This window comes from Aquarana catesbeiana, linkage group LG10 (genome assembly GCF_042186555.1).
Source record: "Aquarana catesbeiana isolate 2022-GZ linkage group LG10, ASM4218655v1, whole genome shotgun sequence".
Classification (NCBI taxonomy): Eukaryota; Metazoa; Chordata; class Amphibia; order Anura; family Ranidae; genus Aquarana; species Aquarana catesbeiana.
The window spans coordinates 247,520,413-247,540,343 of record NC_133333.1 but is presented as its reverse complement, the minus strand read 5'-3'; the positions used below and the strand labels follow the sequence as shown (position 1 = coordinate 247,540,343).

General features: G+C 42.5%; 1 protein-coding gene across 1 annotated transcript in view; it reads right to left on the bottom strand.

The window, feature by feature from the left end:
* Window positions 1-12,627, bottom strand: part of LOC141111360 (rho guanine nucleotide exchange factor 16-like) — a 32,421-nt gene extending 19,794 nt beyond the window's left edge. Inside the window, exons 1-3 of the mRNA XM_073603591.1 lie at window positions 12,226-12,627; window positions 7,696-7,752; window positions 5,858-6,018 (exon numbers count right to left, since the gene is read on the bottom strand). Of these exons, the coding sequence (XP_073459692.1) occupies window positions 5,858-6,018; window positions 7,696-7,752; window positions 12,226-12,612 (605 nt within the window). The 5' untranslated portion in view covers window positions 12,613-12,627. The remainder of the gene's footprint in view (window positions 1-5,857; window positions 6,019-7,695; window positions 7,753-12,225) is intronic.
* Between the last annotated feature and the right edge of the window lie 7,304 nt (window positions 12,628-19,931).

Sequence of the window (19,931 nt, the reverse complement as noted above, 5' to 3'; positions counted from 1 at the left end):
GGTCCCGCCTGCTGCTTGTAGTTGTGCCTCATTGCTCCTCCCTATCAGTCCTCATGGATAGACTGAACACATGGCATGGTCTACCTGGCTGAGGTTTTGTCTCAGCAGTTTGTGGTCAGATAAACTGAGCGATTGCGGTGAAATACAAACAACCAGTAGAAAAAGAAGCTTCATATTTTGTATGTAGTTCAACAATGGAAATATGGCACAGCAAGAATATAAAATGTGTAATGTAAGTAACTTGAAGATACATTTTAAAGAGAATAATCCAAAATAAAGGCTTACAGGAGATGAACTGTAGATTGTAATTATGGAATCAGGGAGAAGTGCTGTGTGTTGGGTCTTAGTGGTGCTTTAATCTAGATATAGTGTACACACACAACACACGTGAGGAAGTGGTTACAGAGGTCTTTAAAATGAGAATGTAAATTCCCCGTCCTCATCCCTGGACAGCATCTCGAGGAAGAGATATGAACCAGTCTGGAGCTTCAGCTTCTGTCACCTCTGCTGAGGATGTGACCCCACTCAGAACAAGACAGAATCCAGTGATTGGGACAGAATGGAACTTCCCAACAAAATGGCCAATGACCCCGGAGATCGCAGTTCTGAGGAAGGAAGGAATGTGACCCAAACTAAGAGAAACCAACCACATACTGACAAAAGGCCGGCTGTAATATATGGCTATACAATCTTTAAACTCATTCCAACTAAGGGAATAGATATGGAGTATACTGAGTAGAAAAATAACAATCTAAAACGTTGTAAGCGGTATTAATTATGTCTTTTACTGCAGAACCTAGAGATATTCATGTGTCCAGTATTTACATTTTAATCACTACTGAACAGAAACTGAACTAAAGGGATGAAAACTGAGCCAGTGAAACAAAAAACGGAGCCAAAATGGGGCAAAATCCAAGCCCACAGAACAAAAAAAAAAAAAAAAAAAAAAAAAAAAAAGTGCACAGGATGAAAAAATTTACAGGATTAAAAATGTGAACCCAAATAATGAGAGCTGAGCTCACGGGACAAAAAAGAGCCCACAAGACGATTACAGAGTCCATAACATGGGCCCACATAACCATAACTAAGCCTACAGGACAAAAACCGAGCCCCCAAGAGAAAAAAAAAAAAAAAAAAAAAAACTGAAAAACATGGCCCACAAGACCCCAATGCGGCCCACAAGACATGGAAAGGAAAGGTAAAAGGAAAGAATAATGGGAACAAGAAAGGAAAGGGGAAATGAGGGGAAAGAATTAGTAAAGGAAAAAAGAAACGAGAATGGGATCAATCATTAAAAAGCAGATGAAAATGTATTTGTTTTGTAAGTAAGTGTATTTGTTTTGTAAGTGATCATTTTAAATATTATTTGAGTTGTTGTTGTTTAGTATGTGATGATCATATAGTTACATGGAGGCAGCCATCTTTGCTCATCCCATGAAGGTCTCGCCTGCTGCTTGTAGTTGTGCCTCATTGCTCCTCCCTATCAGTCCTCATGGATAGACTGAACACATCGCATGGTCTACCTGGCTGAGGTTTTGTCTCAGCAGTTTTTGATCAGACAAACTGTAACAGGGCCCGCAAGAACGCAACAGGGCCCGCAAGAACGCAACAGGGCCCGCAAGAACGCAACAGGGCCCGCAAGACCGCAACAGGGCCCGCAAGACCGCAACAGGGCTCGCAAGACCGCAACAGGGCCCGCAAGAACGCAACAGGGCCCGCAAGGCCGCAACAGGGCCCGCAAGAACGCAACAGGGCCCGCAAGAACGCAACAGGGCCCGCAAGGACGCAACAGGGCCCGCAAGGACGCAACAGGGCCCGCAAGGACGCAACAGGGCCCGCAAGGACGCAACAGGGCCCGCAAGGACGCAACACGGCCCGCAAGGACGCAACACGGCCCGCAAGGACGCAACACGGCCCGCAAGGACGCAACACGGCCCCGCAAGACAGAAAAGTGAACCCATGGGACAAAAGCTGAGCCCACAAGACAAAAATGGACGCAAAAGTACAAAATTTAAGCCCAAAGGATGGAAATGAAGCCCATTGAAAAAGACAATACAGTATTTCGTGGACACGCTCTGTCAACAAGCATCTTTCCCAATGGGGACAATTGATCCTTAAAACATGCAATCCTATTATAGTACGTATAGTCCTGTACGTAATAAAAAAAACATTCACAGAACCAACATCAAATCCCCTACTTGCATCACCAATATGTAAAGCGAAAGTAACCAGTAAATCACGGTGAAACTCTGGACAGGGAGCATTTTTTTTACTTAGAACTGGAGTGGATTGTTCACAGCCCATAAAGTGAGTCTGGTGACTCCACACATTGGATACGGTTGCGCAATACTACATTACATCCCATACTGAGAGAAGAAAAACTAGGAGGCCTCCTCGCCCTCTCTCCCCCCCCCTCCAAAAAAATAAATAATTTACAACATAACAAATCAAAGGAAAGGATTGTGTCCAGTGTGACACAACCTAATAGGGGATAATGTCTACCACCTGACACCAGGGGAGGTGGGTGCCAAGGACATGCCTGCTTATTGCTTTTTTTTTTTTTTTTTTTTTTTTGGTTTTGTTTTAGTTAAAGGAACTTTAAAGGGAAAGAATATATAGTCAGTTGGATCCAATGGCTGACCCCGACCAAGCAATTCAACTGGTAAATCTGACTGTGCCGCACCTTTCCTGCTCTGCCAGTTTCGGGTCAGGTTCCCAAAGTACCAAAGCCAGTGGTGGCCCATAATGGAGGGCGCAGGGGCGTCGCTCCCCTATCCATGCGGTCCACCCCCTGATCTATATGCAGGGCACCGGACGTATGGATTCCAATGGGGTTTTTTCTTTTTTTGAAGCACATGATCAGAGCCTGAGGCTCTAATAGGCTTCAAAAAAGGGTGGGCTTGGGGCGCAGAGCACTGCGCCCTGAGCCCACCTATGTTGTGTAACATTAGCCAATGAATATTCGCTATTGTCACACCGATTCTCCTCCCAGCCAATCGGGAAGCAGGTTTTGAGACCCGTTTCCTGATTGGCCAAAAGGCGAAAACGATCCTATTGGCCTAGGAGGAGGGGGGAGAAGATGCATGGCCACCATGAGGAGATGCAGGAGAGGCTGCCACCCGGAGGGAAGCCCACGCCATAGATGGGGTAAGTGCCACCGGGGGAGGGGGGAGGAGGAGTGCGATTGACTCAACCGAACGGGGGGGTTGGTGGTTGTTTGCTGTCCCCCCCACAAAAAATAACACCAGCCACCACTGACCGAAGCCAAAGACAGCAAGGCATATTGCATTGCAATGGCATCCTACACATTTCTAAGTACAGACTTCCTGCAGTGCGGTGCATTTGAAGCGCGTTGGTAGCGCATTGCCTGCATTTGCGGTGCAGAAAAACGCAGCATACTCTACTTTTTTTTTTTTTCTTTAACTGTGCTGAACTGCACTGCGTTGAACTGATGTGAACTATGCCCATAGTATTACCTGAATTTTGGGCTGTCTTTGCGGTTGGAGTGCAGTTCAAAATGTTTCCAACTGCAGCCAACTACGTTCAGTGTGAAAGGGCCCTAAATCTTAAAGTGGAACTGGATTAAATTTAATTTACTTTAGCACCGATTATAAACCAATTGCTATTTTTTTTTTTACCTAAAACATCTAATGTTCACCTTTTTTCATCCTATTTTTCATCTCAGGCTGCTGATCTCCTGCAACCTCTTTGAAGCCCCTTCCTGTCTCCATGCCCTCCAGTTGATGCCCACGTGGCATTTCCCAGGGCAGGTTTCCTGATGGCGACACCAGTGTTGAAATGGCCGCTTGTAATCTCCATCAGAAGCCTGTGTGACAACGCTGGAGCACGGCAGAGACAGGGACACAGAGCGTTGTCACCCAATAAACAGGAAGTGCCTGAACAAAGGCCTCTATGGCAGGATCACCAGGCTTTATTTCAATGAAAGCTGCAGATTTAGGAATACCGAATTGTTTTTGTGTTGACATTAGCAGTTTAAAAAGATTTTAGGGACGGAGTTTGGATCGACTTTCAGTTTTATATAAATTACAAGAGTTCTAAGAGGCCTACAAATTGAAGATTTATTAGGAGTTAGTTGAGTTGAGCGAGCCCGTCCTTCCCCGGCCGGAGAGAGAGAGGTTTCTTTTTATCCTCCTAATGCTTTCATTGTGTGATCGCCCCCCCTCCCCCCCACCTCCGAGCTCCTGACCCCTCTCCCCGGGGCCCTCACTGGGCCGGGCCCTGCTTGGGAAGGAACCAGCTGTCTGGATTCTATTAGCACTGACCAGAAGAGATTTCCCATAGAAGAGCCTGTGAATGAGCGCATGTGTGAAACCCACGCCGATCGCTGGAATGTACGATCGCAAATGTGTCCAATAATAAAGGAAGACTCCAACCACACCAGTAAAGCAGAGCTAAACCTAAAGGGGAGCCCCTACCAAAAACAAAACACGAAACGGCACTTTAAAAAGATACAATTCTGAATTAATGGCACCCAGCAGGTTTTATGTGCAGCAACGCAATTTGTGTGAGGCTTTCTAGGCTATTCTTTTCTATTCTTTTTCTTATCTATTCTATTTTAGTATAGTCTTTTCTTTTCTATTTTATTCTTTTCAAAATTCGAATTTCAGAAGACGGCTATATCCTACTTTATTGTATTCTATTCAAATCTATTCTATTTTTTTTCTATTCCTTTTTCTTTTCTGTTCCTTTCTTTTCTATTATATTATTTTATATTCTATTCCCTTATATTCTATTTTAGTTTTTTCTATTCTATTCTTTTCTAAATTCAAGTTTCGGAAGATGGCTATATTCTATTTTATTGTGTTCTATTCAAATCAAATCTATTTTATGGTCTTTTCTATTCTATTCTTTTCTATTCCTTTATTTTCTATTTTATTAGATTCTTGTATTGTATTTTATTTTATTCTATTGTATTTTTTATTCTTTTCTGTTTCTATTCTTTTTGAATTTCATGTTTTGGAAGATTGCTATTCTATTCCTTTATTTTCTTTTTTTTTTTTCCTTTTCTCTGATATTCTTTTCTACTCTATTCTGTTCTATTCCCTTATTTTCTATTCGGTTATATTCTATTTTATTGTGTTCTATTCAAGTCTATTCTACTCTATTCCTTTATTTTCCATTCTATTCTTTTTTTTATTCTATTATATAGTATTTATATTCTATTCTGTTGGAATTTCATATTTCGGAAGACGGTTATTCTATTTTTTTCTACTCTGATCCCTTATTTTCTATCCTATTTGAAATTCAAATTTTGGAAGATGGCTCTATTTCTATTTGATTGTATTCTATTATATATATAATTTTTTATTATTATTTTTTTTTATATATATATATATATATATATATATATATATATATATATATATATAATTCTATTCATTTTCTATTCTGTTTTATTCTATTCTTTTCTAAATTCAAGTTTCAGAAGACGGCTATATTCTATTCCTTTATTTTCTATTCTAATCTTTTCTAAATTCAAGTTTCAGAAGACGGCTATATTCTAACACTAATACACATCTTTGAAGGAAATCAGCAATAGGCAGCAATATTTTTAATTTTTCAAATTTGTCCTCGAATTCAATTTGAATTTTGGATTTGTTTAAATTCACTAGTATTGTACTTCAGATACATCCTAATCCCGAAAGTTTCGTCCAAATTTTGTTTCGGAACAAAACAAAATCGCACAAGCCAAGATGCATGTCCAGTGTGGATTGCGAGCGAACAATCGTTGCAATCATTATAGGGCGGAGACCCCTCCCACCTGGTACTTATCCACCATTTCTATTGGCCCTCAGTAAAGTACAGGCAGCAAACACAGCGATGAGGGAGGGATTACCTCTTACTGACTTCCAGTATATCGGCGATGTTGGAGAAGAGGTGGTGGTGGTCCGTCCCATTGATCGTCTGTTTTAGCTCATCGGATTTCTTGAAGAGACGGACCAGGATGTCCAGGCTGTGCAGGTAGGAATACTCCGATGTGATGATTTCAAAGATGGCCTGCAGAATGAATAGAAGAGAAGCAGAAGAAACGTCATATGTTGTGTTAGTACGACTTTCGTTTTTTTACATGCTTGCTTTTCTTTATTGGTAATATAAAATAAAAGCAAATATGATTTGCAGATTAGCCACTAGAGGGAGTTCTCAGTGGCTCGGTGCAAACACCCTGCACTGCTTCAAGTGTATATGTAAATCCCAAACTTGTCTGATTTTTTTAAAACTTATGGATGGAGAGCAGGGAAGGGTTAGACCCCCGTCAGGCTTTTCTAAATGTCTTTGCTTCTGCCGGGGGGGGGTCCCCCTCATTTGCCCTAGTAACCATGTCACCAGCAGTGGCGGCCCATCCATTAGATTTAAATGGGGTTTATTTTTATTTTTTAAGCACATGATTAGAGCCGGAGGCTCTAATTGGCTTAAAAAAAAAAGGTGGGCTCGGGGCGCAGAGTACTGTGCCCTGAGCCCACCCAGTTATATGACAAATAGCAAATTAATATTTGCTATCGCAAGATTAAGAACAAAAGGCAGCGTGGAGTAGGGGTACCGTCCGACGCGTTTCGACCAAATGGTCTTCAACTGGGGCATGCCCCAGTTGAAGACCATTTGGTCAAAACGCGTCGGTCGGTACCCCTACTCCACGCTGCCTTTTATTCTTAATCTTGTGATCACTACTTTTAATGTTTGCGGCTTTTTAGCAATAAAGATCCCCTTTTTTTTACCTGCACCATGTGGAAGCGGTGATTTTTTCTCTTACATGAATCCTGGATAAAATTACCACCTTCTTGGATGACCAGTGCTTCCCAGTCTTTCCATACTTGGAAACTTCTATCCTTGGCACCCACAGTGTGTTCCTTGGCGTCCCTGGTGACAGAAGTTCATCTTGCCCGTTTCTACACCTTGGATTTCCTCTCCCAGCCTGATGGGGCTCATTGCCTGACTGACTCCATGTCACTGACAGGGGAGTCCACCTCTTCCGGTAAGAGTACCCATTCTCTTCATTGTTTGGATGTTTAATATCGTTGATGCCAACATAGCCTTACGGATCCATACTACATCTACCGGGTCCTGTGTGTCTCCCACCATCCATTATCGTCCTACTCATTATGTATGGACATGAGTTAACACTCTTTTCATTCACCATTTTTATATTTTGGACTCATTATTTTTTGATTACATTGTTTCACTAGTACTTTTACATGGACTCATGTAGGTTGTTATAATTATTGTTTAGCGCTGCATTTTTTTCACTACATCCTAGGTAACATCCAAATGTGATACCGAATCTCACATATAGACAGAACTGAAATCCAATGAATAAAATGGACGGGACAGGGACAGTCGGGCTCAGGAGGAAAGAACTAGATGATGCTGGGTGCCCTCTAGCCAGGAAATTAGGTGGTCTCTATCTGACTTGCTGCAGCTTCTAATGCACATTGTGAGAAGCTCACAGTGTGCAGTGAAAAATCAGAAGAAGCCACTTCAGTCCAGGCGAGGAGCCGGTACCACCGTGCAAGACTAAAAGGGAAGGCCGGAGTTCTGCTTAAAGCCAGTCAGGTGTGTCTTTTATTATTCACAGAACAATAATAGGACCGGATAACACAGGAAGAATGCTGGACAGAAATAATAAAAACACAATGACAGTGTATCACCCGGGGCTTCCTGTATGTACATAAAATATACCTCTTGTCGTTTACGTTCCTCCGGTGTGATGTTATTTAGAATGCCGGCTTCTTGTACCTAAAACAAATAAATAAAATAATAATAATAAAAAATGTACACACTTTTTTTTTTTTTTTTTTTTTTTTTAGTAATATTAATAACAATTATGTGATGATATCTAGAATGCCAGCTTCTTGCACCTATCAAAAAATTGTATAAATTTTTATATATATATATATATATATATATATATATATATATATATATATATATATATATAATTATACAGGATTTGTATAGCGCCAACAGTTTACGTAGCGCTTTACAACTTGTTGAGGGTAGACAGTACAAATACAATACACTTGAATACAGTAGGAATCAGAGGGCCCTGCTCCTTAGAGCTTAATATATATATATATATATATATATATATATATATATATATATATATATATATATATATATATATATATATATATATATATATATATACATATACACACACATATATACACACATACATACATATATACATATACACACACACACACACACACATATATACACACACACACATATACACACATATATATATATTTTATTATTTTTTTTATTATAAAATAAGTATTGACCACATCACCATTTTTCTAGGTACGGTAAATATATTCCTAAAAGGGACTTTTCACCACATGTCAGTAACAACCCACACAATCATACAATCCATACATACACCAAAATAAAGGAGAAGTTCAGAAAGGAAGTTCTGTGTAATAAAATAATAAAATGAACTGACACAGGAAAAAATAAAAAGTATTGAATACATGGGAGGTGCAAAAAAGGGCATGGAAAGCCAAGACACCAGATGGAATCAGTAATTAGAAAGCAATCCTGCCCCTTGTCAGTGCAAATTAATATCAGGTGGTTCAGTCTCAACCGATGGCCTATAAAAAGGTGTCTCATTACCAAAGTGTCACACAAGAAACATCTCATGATGGGTAAAAGCAAAGAGCTCTCTCAAGACCTTATTGTTGCAAAACATACTGATGGCATTGGTTACAGAAGGGTTTCTAAACGTCTGACTTTTCCAGTGAGCGCTGTTGGGGCCATAAGCTGGAAGTGGAAAGAACATCATTTGACCATAAAAAACCACGACCAGGTGCTCCTCGCAAGATTTCTGACAGAGGAGTGAAAAGAATTATCAGAAGAATTGTCCAAGAGCCAAGGACCACTTGTAGAGAACTTCAGAAAGACCTGGAATTAGCAGGTACAATTGTTTCAAGTAATACACTGACCCACCATGGCCTGTATGACCACTCACCACACAAGACTCCATTGCTGAAGAAAAAGCATGCTGAAGCTCGTTTAAAGTTTGCTGCACAACATTTAGACAAGCTTTGTTTGGAGGTCACATGGCACATCATCCCAAAAACAAAAACAACATCGGGAACATCATGGAATGGGCGGGGCTGTTTTTCAGCATACGGTACTGGAAAACTTCATGCCGTTGAAGGAAGGATGAATGGAAAAACGTACCAAGAAGACCTTGATGGAAGCAGATTTCTATCTACCAGGATGATGAAGATGAAACGAAGGAGGACATTTCAGTAAGACAATGATCCCAAACACAGAGCCAAGGAAACTCTCCATTGGTGTCAAAGAAAGAAAATAAAGCTGCTAGAATTCCAGCCAATCACCTGACTTGAATCAAATATAAAATCGATGGAAAGAACTAAAGGTCAGAGTTCATAGAAGAGGCCCACAGAACCGTCAAGATTTGAAAAAGACTGCTTGTGTGGAAGAAAAAAAAAAATATCACACCTGAGCAACGCATGCGAATCGTTTCTCCATACAGGAGTCGTTTTAGAGCTGTCATTACCAACAAAGGATTTTGTACCAAGTATGAAATACATTTCAGAGAGGTATACAAAGCAAATGCAGTGCTGATACACTCTGTGATCAATAAAGTAAGCAAAATCCCAAAATTGCATTGGAGAAAAACAAAGTGAAAAAAGAAAACCAAAGCAAAGTCCCAATGGGATTAAAGTCCATATATTGAACAATGAAGGCCCATCCAGATAAAGGTGAGATAGTTTGCAGTGAGAAAATCCTTCATATAAGTGCTTCCAGCTCCACACCCAGGTAAGACAATCATCTGCTTACCAGAACACCATGATCACTAATCAGTGATCTCACCAAACATAGGGAATGATCAGGTCTCCCCAAGACCATTAAAAGGCTGCCTGGAACTGTCGCTGGTACTCAAAAAAACATAAGAAAGAAAAGCTCCAATAGCATAATACTGTATAGAAGGGTTTAATAAAGCAAAAAGACTTGCACTTACAAAGTAGAAGCCGTTTGAAAGCGGTACAATGCTTGTAGGTTAAAAAAAGGGGACCACAGCGTCTCCAAAAACTTCTGCTCACTTCCTGTGTAGTTCGCCCATCCACCTCCTGACAGTAAAAGCATGATGATGTCACCGTCGTAGGCTCCTCTCCCTGCGCGTTTCGTCACTAGCGGACATCAAATGGGAATCTGGCCATTCCCCAGTCAATGTCCGCTAGGGACGAAACGCATAGGGAGGAGTCTACGACGGTATTTGTTTTGGTGTCTTTGTATGTATGGATTGCATGGATTGTTACCGACATGTCGGGGGAACATTTTGTGTCAATGGCGCCTTTAGAAATAGATTTACCTAGAAAAATGGTGACATGTTCAATACATATTGTACCTGCTATATAATAAAATATATATTTGTAAAAAAAAATTTATATATTTATATATATATATATATATTTATTTATATATTTATATATATATTTATATATATATATATATATATATATATATATATATATATATATATATATATATATATATATATATATATATATATATATATACACACACACATATACATACACACACATATATACATATACACACACACATATACATACACATACATATACACACATTTTCCTTCTTTTTATATGGAGATAATAGGACATGTGACACAGTGACCTGCAAGTTAGGTAAGGTTACACAGGTGTAGATAGAAAGGTTTACCTGTAATAACATAATAGACTTCCTGCAATAATATTTATCTCCGTTGCAGGTTCTTATCTCAGGTACAATTCCCGCTGAGTCACGGAATGTCTACAGGAGGTTTATAGGTGACACACCAAGAAATATACAGCTCCAAATCCAATCAGAGGCTCATTATGAACACATTGCAGAGGATCACAGGTGTTTCCCTATACATCACATTACATTCTAACACTCTAAAAATGCTTCCTATGTTTTTGCCTGCATGCCTGAAAAATGACAAATGCATGGACACACAAAGAAGATTTGTAATGGATTGATTGCTAGCATTGTGGGATATTAAAGTGGAAAATTAAGCCCTGGTACGTCACTTCAGGCTGGCCCCTTTTGCAGGGGTTTTTTTTCTCTCAGAGAAAAAGGTGCAGGAACTCACCCCTCCTCATCTAGGTCACACTTGTCTCTGCCCCTAGAACCACCCGTAGAACGGCCACTAGAACCACCCCTAGAACGGCCCCTAGAACGGCCCCTAGAGCCAACCCTTTAGAGAACATGGAACCAAATATATTTTGGGGGGCTAGCATGAGCCCTTTATAGTAGAAGTAGGGTGAATGTGCATGTTTGTGTCTAGAGTGATGGTAAAGGAAATGCTTGGACATTTTGGATGCCAATTTTTTTTTTTTTTGGGGGGGGGGCAAACAATAGCGATTAACCTTTGGACTTTCTACACAGGAACCCGGTCTCTTGAAGCCAGATAAGAAAACTTGCTTTCCCTAGGTGCACAAGGACGCCTCTGATGCATTTCCCCATGGCAGCCATTTGGATTTTATAAGAATAGTCACCATTGATAGGTGGTCTATGGACAATGGATGCTGGTCAGCCAAGCAGGCAAAACCCCAACCACGAAACAACTGACAATCATGTAGATTTGTGTAGGGTGAATGTACACGTTTGTGCCTATGGAGGAGGTAAGGGAAACCCTTTTGACGTGCAGGATGCCAACATTAGTGATTACCCATTGGGCGTCTGGGTTTCTGGAATGCCAGATAGGAAAGCTGGCCTTCCCTCGGTTTACAAGGACACCTCTGTTGCATTTCCCCACTTTGAATTTATAAGAATTGGCACCTATGATAGATGGTCTACAGAGATGGTGGTGAGCCAAGCATGCAAAACCCCATATGCCAATCAATCAACAAGCATTTACATTTGTGTAGAGTAAATGTGGATGTTTGTGCCTATGGAGAAGGTTAAGGAAACTCTTAGATATGTTGGATGGCAACCTCTTTTGGGGCAGGGGGCAAACAATGGTGATTACCCTAGGAAAAGCAAACCCGGCCAGTCTACTTGTCTCCCAAAAAAAAAAGTTATCGTGGACTTGCTAAGCCTACAAACATACAAACATTCTCCAACCCAACCGCCAATGGTCAAATTGGGGCGAACATTCATGGAACATCTGTAGGCCCACTTTAGTCCCCCCCACAGACACCCACCACACAAAGACACACCAACCTGTGGAAGCTGGCTCCAGATCAGCTGAGCGGGGCGGTAGTTCTTCACCACAATGCCTTCATCTGGACGCGGCACGGCCGGGGTCGCGCTGTCTTCTAGCAGGTCGTCGTCAGACTCCTGACTGTTGGAGATAAGCCCCCGCTCGGTGAATTCCTGGTACAGCCTGGGGTCTGAAGAGAAGAGACGGCTCAGGAAAATAGAAAGACTCTCTGAAATATCTTTGATGTTGGCAGAGCTCTCCTCTACAGTTTTGTTGAAGAGAGACACGAACGGGGCCGTCAAACTGTCCCGCCTGGCCCAGGACGACCCGGACAGCGAAAGCCTCCGGAATACGCCCAGCACCAGGCTTTCCTCCACTGCGTTCTGCCCCATGCCTTGAACTGACATGGTGTACCGACAATTCTCCTGTTTACTTCAGCAACTTGCTGGAGTAATATAGGATCCAAGTGTTGAATTTAACATCTGGAACTCAAAGACTTTGACATGGCCTTATAAATGAACATGCACGCTAGAATCGTACATTTGTAGTGCAAAATCATGGTGGTGGGGGGGGGGGGGGGGGGGGGAGGGGGTCTGCAAGTAGCAGAGGCAAGAGGTGGTGTTGCCAGTAGCAACCAAGATAGATTAATAAAGGCCTCATCGAATGCCAGCCGTGAGTTACCTTGGTAAGCAGAAACCCAAACTATATCGAAAGCCAAAACTTTTTTTTTTTCAAAAGTTTTGGATAGCATAGAGAATGATGAAACCTCCTCTGTCTTTTTTTTTTTACACTTCCAAAGTAATTATATGTGATGTAGTGTATTCTGTCACATTGGCATGCACTGTAAAGCAGGGGATAGACAGGCGTAGAAGGGGTGCAGGAGGGACGGACAGGCGTATGGACGGGAAGGAGGGACGGACAGGCGTATGGACGGGAAGGAGGGACGGACAGGCGTATGGACGGGAAGGAGGGACGGACAGGCGTATGGACGGGAAGGAGGGACGGACAGGCGTATGGACGGGAAGGAGGGACGGACAGGCGTATGGACGGGAAGGAGGGACAGACAGGCGTATGGACGGGAAGGAGGGACAGACAGGCGTATGGACGGGAAGGAGGGACAGACAGGCGTATGGACGGGAAGGAGGGACAGACAGGCGTATGGACGGGAAGGAGGGACAGACAGGCGTATGGACGGGAAGGAGGGACAGACAGGCGTATGGACGGGCAGGAGGGACAGACAGGCGTAGGAGGGCAGGAGGGACAGACAGGCGTAGGAGGGCAGGAGGGACAGACAGGCGTAGGAGGGCAGGAGGGACAGACAGGCGTAGGAGGGCAGGAGGGACAGACAGGCGTAGGAGGGCAGGAGGGACAGACAGGCGTAGGAGGGCAGGAGGGACAGACAGGCGTAGGAGGGCAGGAGGGACAGACAGGCGTAGGAGGGCAGGAGGGACAGACAGGCGTAGGAGGGCAGGAGGGACAGACAGGCGTAGGAGGGCAGGAGGGACAGACAGGCGTAGGAGGGCAGGAGGGACAGACAGGCGTAGGAGGGCAGGAGGGACAGACAGGCGTAGGAGGGCAGGAGGGACAGACAGGCGTAGGAGGGCAGGAGGGACAGACAGGCGTAGGAGGGCAGGAGGGACAGACAGGCGTAGGAGGGCAGGAGGGACAGACAGGCGTAGGAGGGCAGGAGGGACAGACAGGCGTAGGAGGGCAGGAGGGACGGACAGGCGTATGGATGGAAGGAAGGATGGAAAGATGTATGAAGGGAAGGAGTAACATACAGATGTATGGAGGAAAAGAGTAACGTACAGATGTATGGAGGGAAGGATTATGTAAAAAGAGTATCCCCCCCAAGAGAATTACTATGGGACTTTAAGGGCAACTAAACAGTAACAGTATCAGAAAGATAGAAATTGTTTTATTAGTATAAAAAATATGGTGCATACATCACCATCACAATAGTACATAAAAACAAAGAAGCAGAACAAAATATGTAAATGCAGTTCCTTGTAGATTGAGCCCGACATGTTTCAGGACCAATAAAGAGTCCTTTCCTCAGGGGCGTTCCGTGTAGGGTATTACTGCTATCAGGGCTGTTTTTAAGGCAGGGCAAAAGGGGCAGCTGCCCTGGGCCCTGTCATTGTTGTGGGGCCCAAAGCAGCTGCCTCATACTTGTCAACTATCCTGGTTTAAATTCCCTCATCCCTTGAGGTTTTAGTCCCGTGCTGTGTCCCAATATCTCAGTGTGAAGTGCTGCTACGAACGCTGCCCAGCTCTGCCCTTTTTGTTGTGTACAGATGACTCACCTGCAGACCTTGTGTTTACATGTAAATTACCGGCATTTATATGTAAATAGCGGCAGCATTGATATGTATATAATGCCCTCCCTGAGGTCATATCCACAGTAATCTCTAGCAGCCAATCAACAAGCAGAAATCATGTGCTGTAACCTCTAGCAACTACTCAGTGAGCCATAATGTGTTCTGTAACCTCTAGCAACCAGTCAGTGAGTGGTAATGATACACTGTAACCTCTGGCAACCAATCGCAATCGCTGCCTGATCTGATTCAGCAAACTGATTTTGAGTCTAGCTGCTATTTATTGTATGTCTCAGAGCAGGTGGAGAGCAAAACTGCATGGAAGAGGGAGCCCCCCCCCCCAAGAAAAGTTTTGCCCAGGGTCCAATCAATATTAAAGACGACCCTGACTGCTATACAATATTCCACAATGAAACATAATTGCAGATTAAAAACAGAAATCAGGGATACAGGAATATACAGGAGCATCGTTGAAGCAGAGTCTGGAAAAGACACATACCAGTCCAAGATGAAGTCTGCGTTTATGGATACCACCTAATGATGAACCTGAAGTCACATAGGGCTCAAGGGTTGTAGGGGGAAGCTAGGGCTAGTATGGGGAACCGGCAAAGTCGTCATGAGTCGCGGGTTCAGAACATCAGATCAATTGAAGTGAGTAAATAACTTATCCAGACTAAGGTGGCAAGGCTGGTTTAGTGAGTAGTGTTGATCACAACCCAGCTGAACTCGAACGATTCTGTAAATAGAATAGATTTGTTTTTTTTAGTCCCATAGTTACCGTATATATAGACTATAGGGTAGCAAATGTAGTATATACATTTGCTACACATACTACATTTGCTACCCTATAGTCTATGTATAACTATGGGACTAAAAAGAACAAAACTATTCTATTTATAGAATCAATGATCAACACTACTCACTAAACCAGCCATACCACCTTAGTCTGGATAAGTTATTTACTCACTTCAATTGATCTGATGTTCTGAACCCGCAACTCATGACGACTTTGCCGGTTCCCCATATTAGCCAGCATCCCCCTACAACCCTTGAGCCCTATGTGACTTCAGGTTCATCATTAGGTGGTATCCATAAAACACAGACTCCATCTTGGACTGGTATGTGTCTTTTCCAAACTCTGCTTCAGCGATGCTCCTGTATCCCCGATTCTGTTTTAAATCTGCAATTATGTTTCGTTGTAGAATATTGTATAGCAGTAATACCCTACACGGAATGCCCCTGAGGAAAGGACTCTTTCTTGGTCCTGGAACGCGTCGGGCTCAAGCTACAAGGAACTGCATTTACATATTTTGTTCTGCTTCTTTGTTTTTTTATGTACTATTGCGATGTATGCACCATATTTTTTTATCCTAATAAACCATTTCTATCTTTCTGATACTGTGTTACTGTTTAGTTGCCCTTAAAGTCCCATAGTAATTCCCTTGGGGGGATACACTTTTTACATAATCCTATATATTGGGATGTTGGCAACCTTTGGGTCTAACATCAAAAGAGAGACCTAGTATCGGAGTACCTCAGTAAGCAGGGTGACTCTGCAGGTACTCAGTAACAATATGTGCCAACGTCCCCAAAGATCAGACTATAGATAGGAAAAACTTTAAATATGGGACTTTGAGGGCACAATAGTATTGAACTACAAACTATATATTTAATAGAGATATTTTATTAGAAAAATATAAAAAAACATTAAACACACATAAATTGTTTAAAAACACTGCAAATTCAATATCGATGCTAATGGTAATACACCGTATGGGTCCTATCCTGCCAATTTGTATAACATAGAAAAGGCTATAGACATATACATATAATGCTTAAACCAAATACGGGAGAAATACTTCCCCTGAAAATCAAACAGTAGGCAAGCACATAGCTATAGCAGAGAAGATACAGCAGGTTTGGTAATCCACGGTGGGGTATTCTCTAGTTGCTCTACATGTTTCGCGTTTCGCAGAACGCTTCCTCAGGAGCTAGAGACTCAATCAAATGTGGTAAGATTGCCCGAATCAGCCAATGGTAATTATATATGACTGACCACAATTTGATCATAAATGTAGAAAGTTTAAATCAGATTATAAACAGCAATCGGTCATAACCTGGAACCTCTCAAAGAACTGTAGCGTCAAGTGTCCATATGAAGGAGAGCAAGGGCTTAAACGTTGTGATGCCTAAGGAAGATGAGAGGGAGCAACAGGTTATACCGTCCGGTCTGTGTAGGGGCCGGAGCTGTGGCCGCAATGTTTAGTTTAGTGTTTAGTTGCTCTTAAAGTCCCATAGTAATTCCCTTGGGGGGATACACTTTTTACATAATCCTATATATTGGCAACCTTTGGGTCTACTTGGGTGGATTCTTACAATTATGGAGGGAACAAGGGAATGGACAGACATATGAAGGCACAAACAGACGGGAAGGAAGGAAGGAAGGAAGGAAGGAAGGAAGGAAGGAAGGAAGGAAGGAAGGAAGGAAGGAAGGAAGGAAGGAAGGAAGGAAGTATGAAGTGAAGGAGAAACGGACAGCTGTATGGAGGGAATAAGGGAATGGACAGACGTATGAAGGCAGGGAAGGGAGGGGAAGGAACGGAACGTACAGCTGTATGGAGGGAATGTACAGACGTATGAAGGCACGGAAGGGAAGGAAGGAAGGGAAGGGAAGGAACGGAACGTACAGCTGTATGGAGGGAATGTACAGACGTATGAAGGGCAGGAGGGATGGACAGAGGTATGGAGGCAAGGAGGCAGAGATGGGTTGATGGAGGGAAGGATGGATGGATGTAGAGATAGATAGAAGGATGGAAAGATGTATGGTGAGGTTGGATGGACTGATGGAGGGATAGACTGATGTATAGAGAGGGCAGGAGGGATGGACAGATGTATGGAGGGAAGGAGGGATAGATGGGTTAATGGAAGGAAAGGATGGATATAGCAATAGATGGAAGGATGGACAAATGTATGGAGAGGTTGGATGGACTGATGGACTGATGTACGGAGGGCAGGAGGGATGGACAGATGTATGGAAGGAAGGAGGGATAGATTTATTGATTGATGGATGAATGGATGTAGAAATAGATGTGAGGGATGGAGTGATGGATGGACAGACAGATATATGAAGGGGATGGATGGATGGATGGAGTGATGAAAGGAAGTAGGAAAGAAAAAAATTAAGCAAGGAAGGAGGGAGGGAAGAGTAGACAGGTAAAGGGACAGAAGTACATCACATGACACGGGTAGTAGAACCTGTCTGGCCACTCCATCCTGCGAGTCACGTGCGCTGCATACAGATCATTAACCAGAACTAGGTGACTAATGAGAATTTCAATGCCAGATCAGCAAATACCAGATAATCTTCACTGTGTGCAGAGAAACAGACTTGTAATGCAAAATAAGACACGTGTCATGTAGAATGTATTCTATAAATGCCATAGAGTCGATTTGCATGATAACTCACAGCATTTATTATAAGAACCCCCCCGATGACAGGTTCTCTTTATGGTGCTAATAAAGGGACGCTGACAAATTCTGGCTAATAGTTTGGTGTGAAAACAATCTGCTCCGGTATTTTCTGTTTACAATGTGGAGCACAGTTCCTTCACAGAATGAAATGCCGTTCAATTACTGAACTTATAAACTAAGCTGCACAATATCAGCAAAGGCATGTTTTCCCCAAAGGTCACCAAAAGACCAAGAATAACTTTCTGTGAAATACAACACTTGGCACAATAGGACGGGACTTAGCAATAGCAAACATTCCAAAAGAAGAACATCTGAGCGCTCGGCCTCCCTCTATGCGGCTTCTCACAATGCGCTGGATTCAATAGACAAGAACATTTAAAATGGAGGTCAAGGCAAAAAAACACGTCTAGTAGAGTTCTGAATGACATACAAACTTCACAAGTTTTATTTCTTTAAACACACTGCAAGTACAGGAATAGAACTGCTGATGTGCCAGAAATACAGTGAGCTCCTACCTACCACTTTGACATGACAACACAGCTCTGAATTCATAAGCACCTGGTGTCAGCCCTGCCTACTGCATTTGTGATGGATTGCAAAGAACAGACACCCCCCTCCTCATCTCCATAACCCTTCCTTGTACACAGGCAGAGAGCACAGGAAGTTATTACCCTACCAATGTCCAGGCAGGATCAACAGCCATTTGTGGCAAGGTTAATAAGCCAAAAGGGAGCAAATAAGAGAACATGAATGTTAGGGTTTACATACAGTTTAAGGGGGAGGGAGGAGAGAAGAGAAATAAATAGAAGGCAGCAAGAGTGAGAAGAGAGAGGGAGAGAAGTACAAGAAGAGTGAGAGATAAAAACCTATTTCAGATTCAAACATTCATTATATATATATATATATATATATATATATATATACACACACACACACACACACACATTACATAGTATCTCACATGTCTATAAATATTTTCAACAAAAGTGAGTACACCCCTAAGTGAAAATGTCCAAATTGGGCCCAAAGTGTCAATATTTTGTGTGGCCACCATTATTTTCCAGCACTGCCTAAACCCTCCTGGGCATGGAGTTCACCAGAGCCTCACAGGTTTCCCCTGGAGTCCTCTTCCACTCCTCCATGACGACATCACGGAGCTGTTGGATGTTAGAGACCTTGCGCTCCTCCACCTTCCATTTAAGGATGTCTCACAGATGATCAATAGGGTTCAGGTCTGGAGACATGCTTGGCCAGTCCATCACCTTTACCCTCAGCTTCTTTAGCAAGGCAGTGGACATCTTGGAGGTGTGTTTGGGGTCGTTATGTTGGAATACTGCCCAGTCTCTGAAGGGAGGGGATCATGCTCTGCTCAGTATGTCACAGTACATGTTGGCATTCATGTTCCCTCGATGAACTGTAGCTGTGAACGTACTTTTGTGAATATACACACACACACACACCTTGAGGTATCAGAATAGAATAGTCTTATAGGTAGACAGATACAAAAAAAAATACAAAAAAATAATCTGTGCCTGAACATTGGTCACATACATCAAACATGTAATACAATATACAATGTCCGTTTGGCTGCCACTCCTAGCTCCACCCTCTGTTGTCCCGGAACACAATATCACTTCAGGGCTGCCATTTAGCAATAACCCAACCTATATATTTAATCTGTGGATAGACTAGATAAGGAGACTCAATGATGTTAATGTGTTTCCTCTTCTTAGAAAATGAGGCCTTATAGAGTAGAATGTCACTAATACATTCCAGCTCTGCTGGAATATCCCAGTAATGTGAAGTCATTTTTCTCAACCTAAAGCCCTCAAAACTGCCTCACCCACATTGTCCTGATTACGATCAGTTGGGTTCTTTCATCTTTCACTGCTTTCTTCACGGACACTCTCTCTGCCGCACTTTTTAAAGCGTTCACA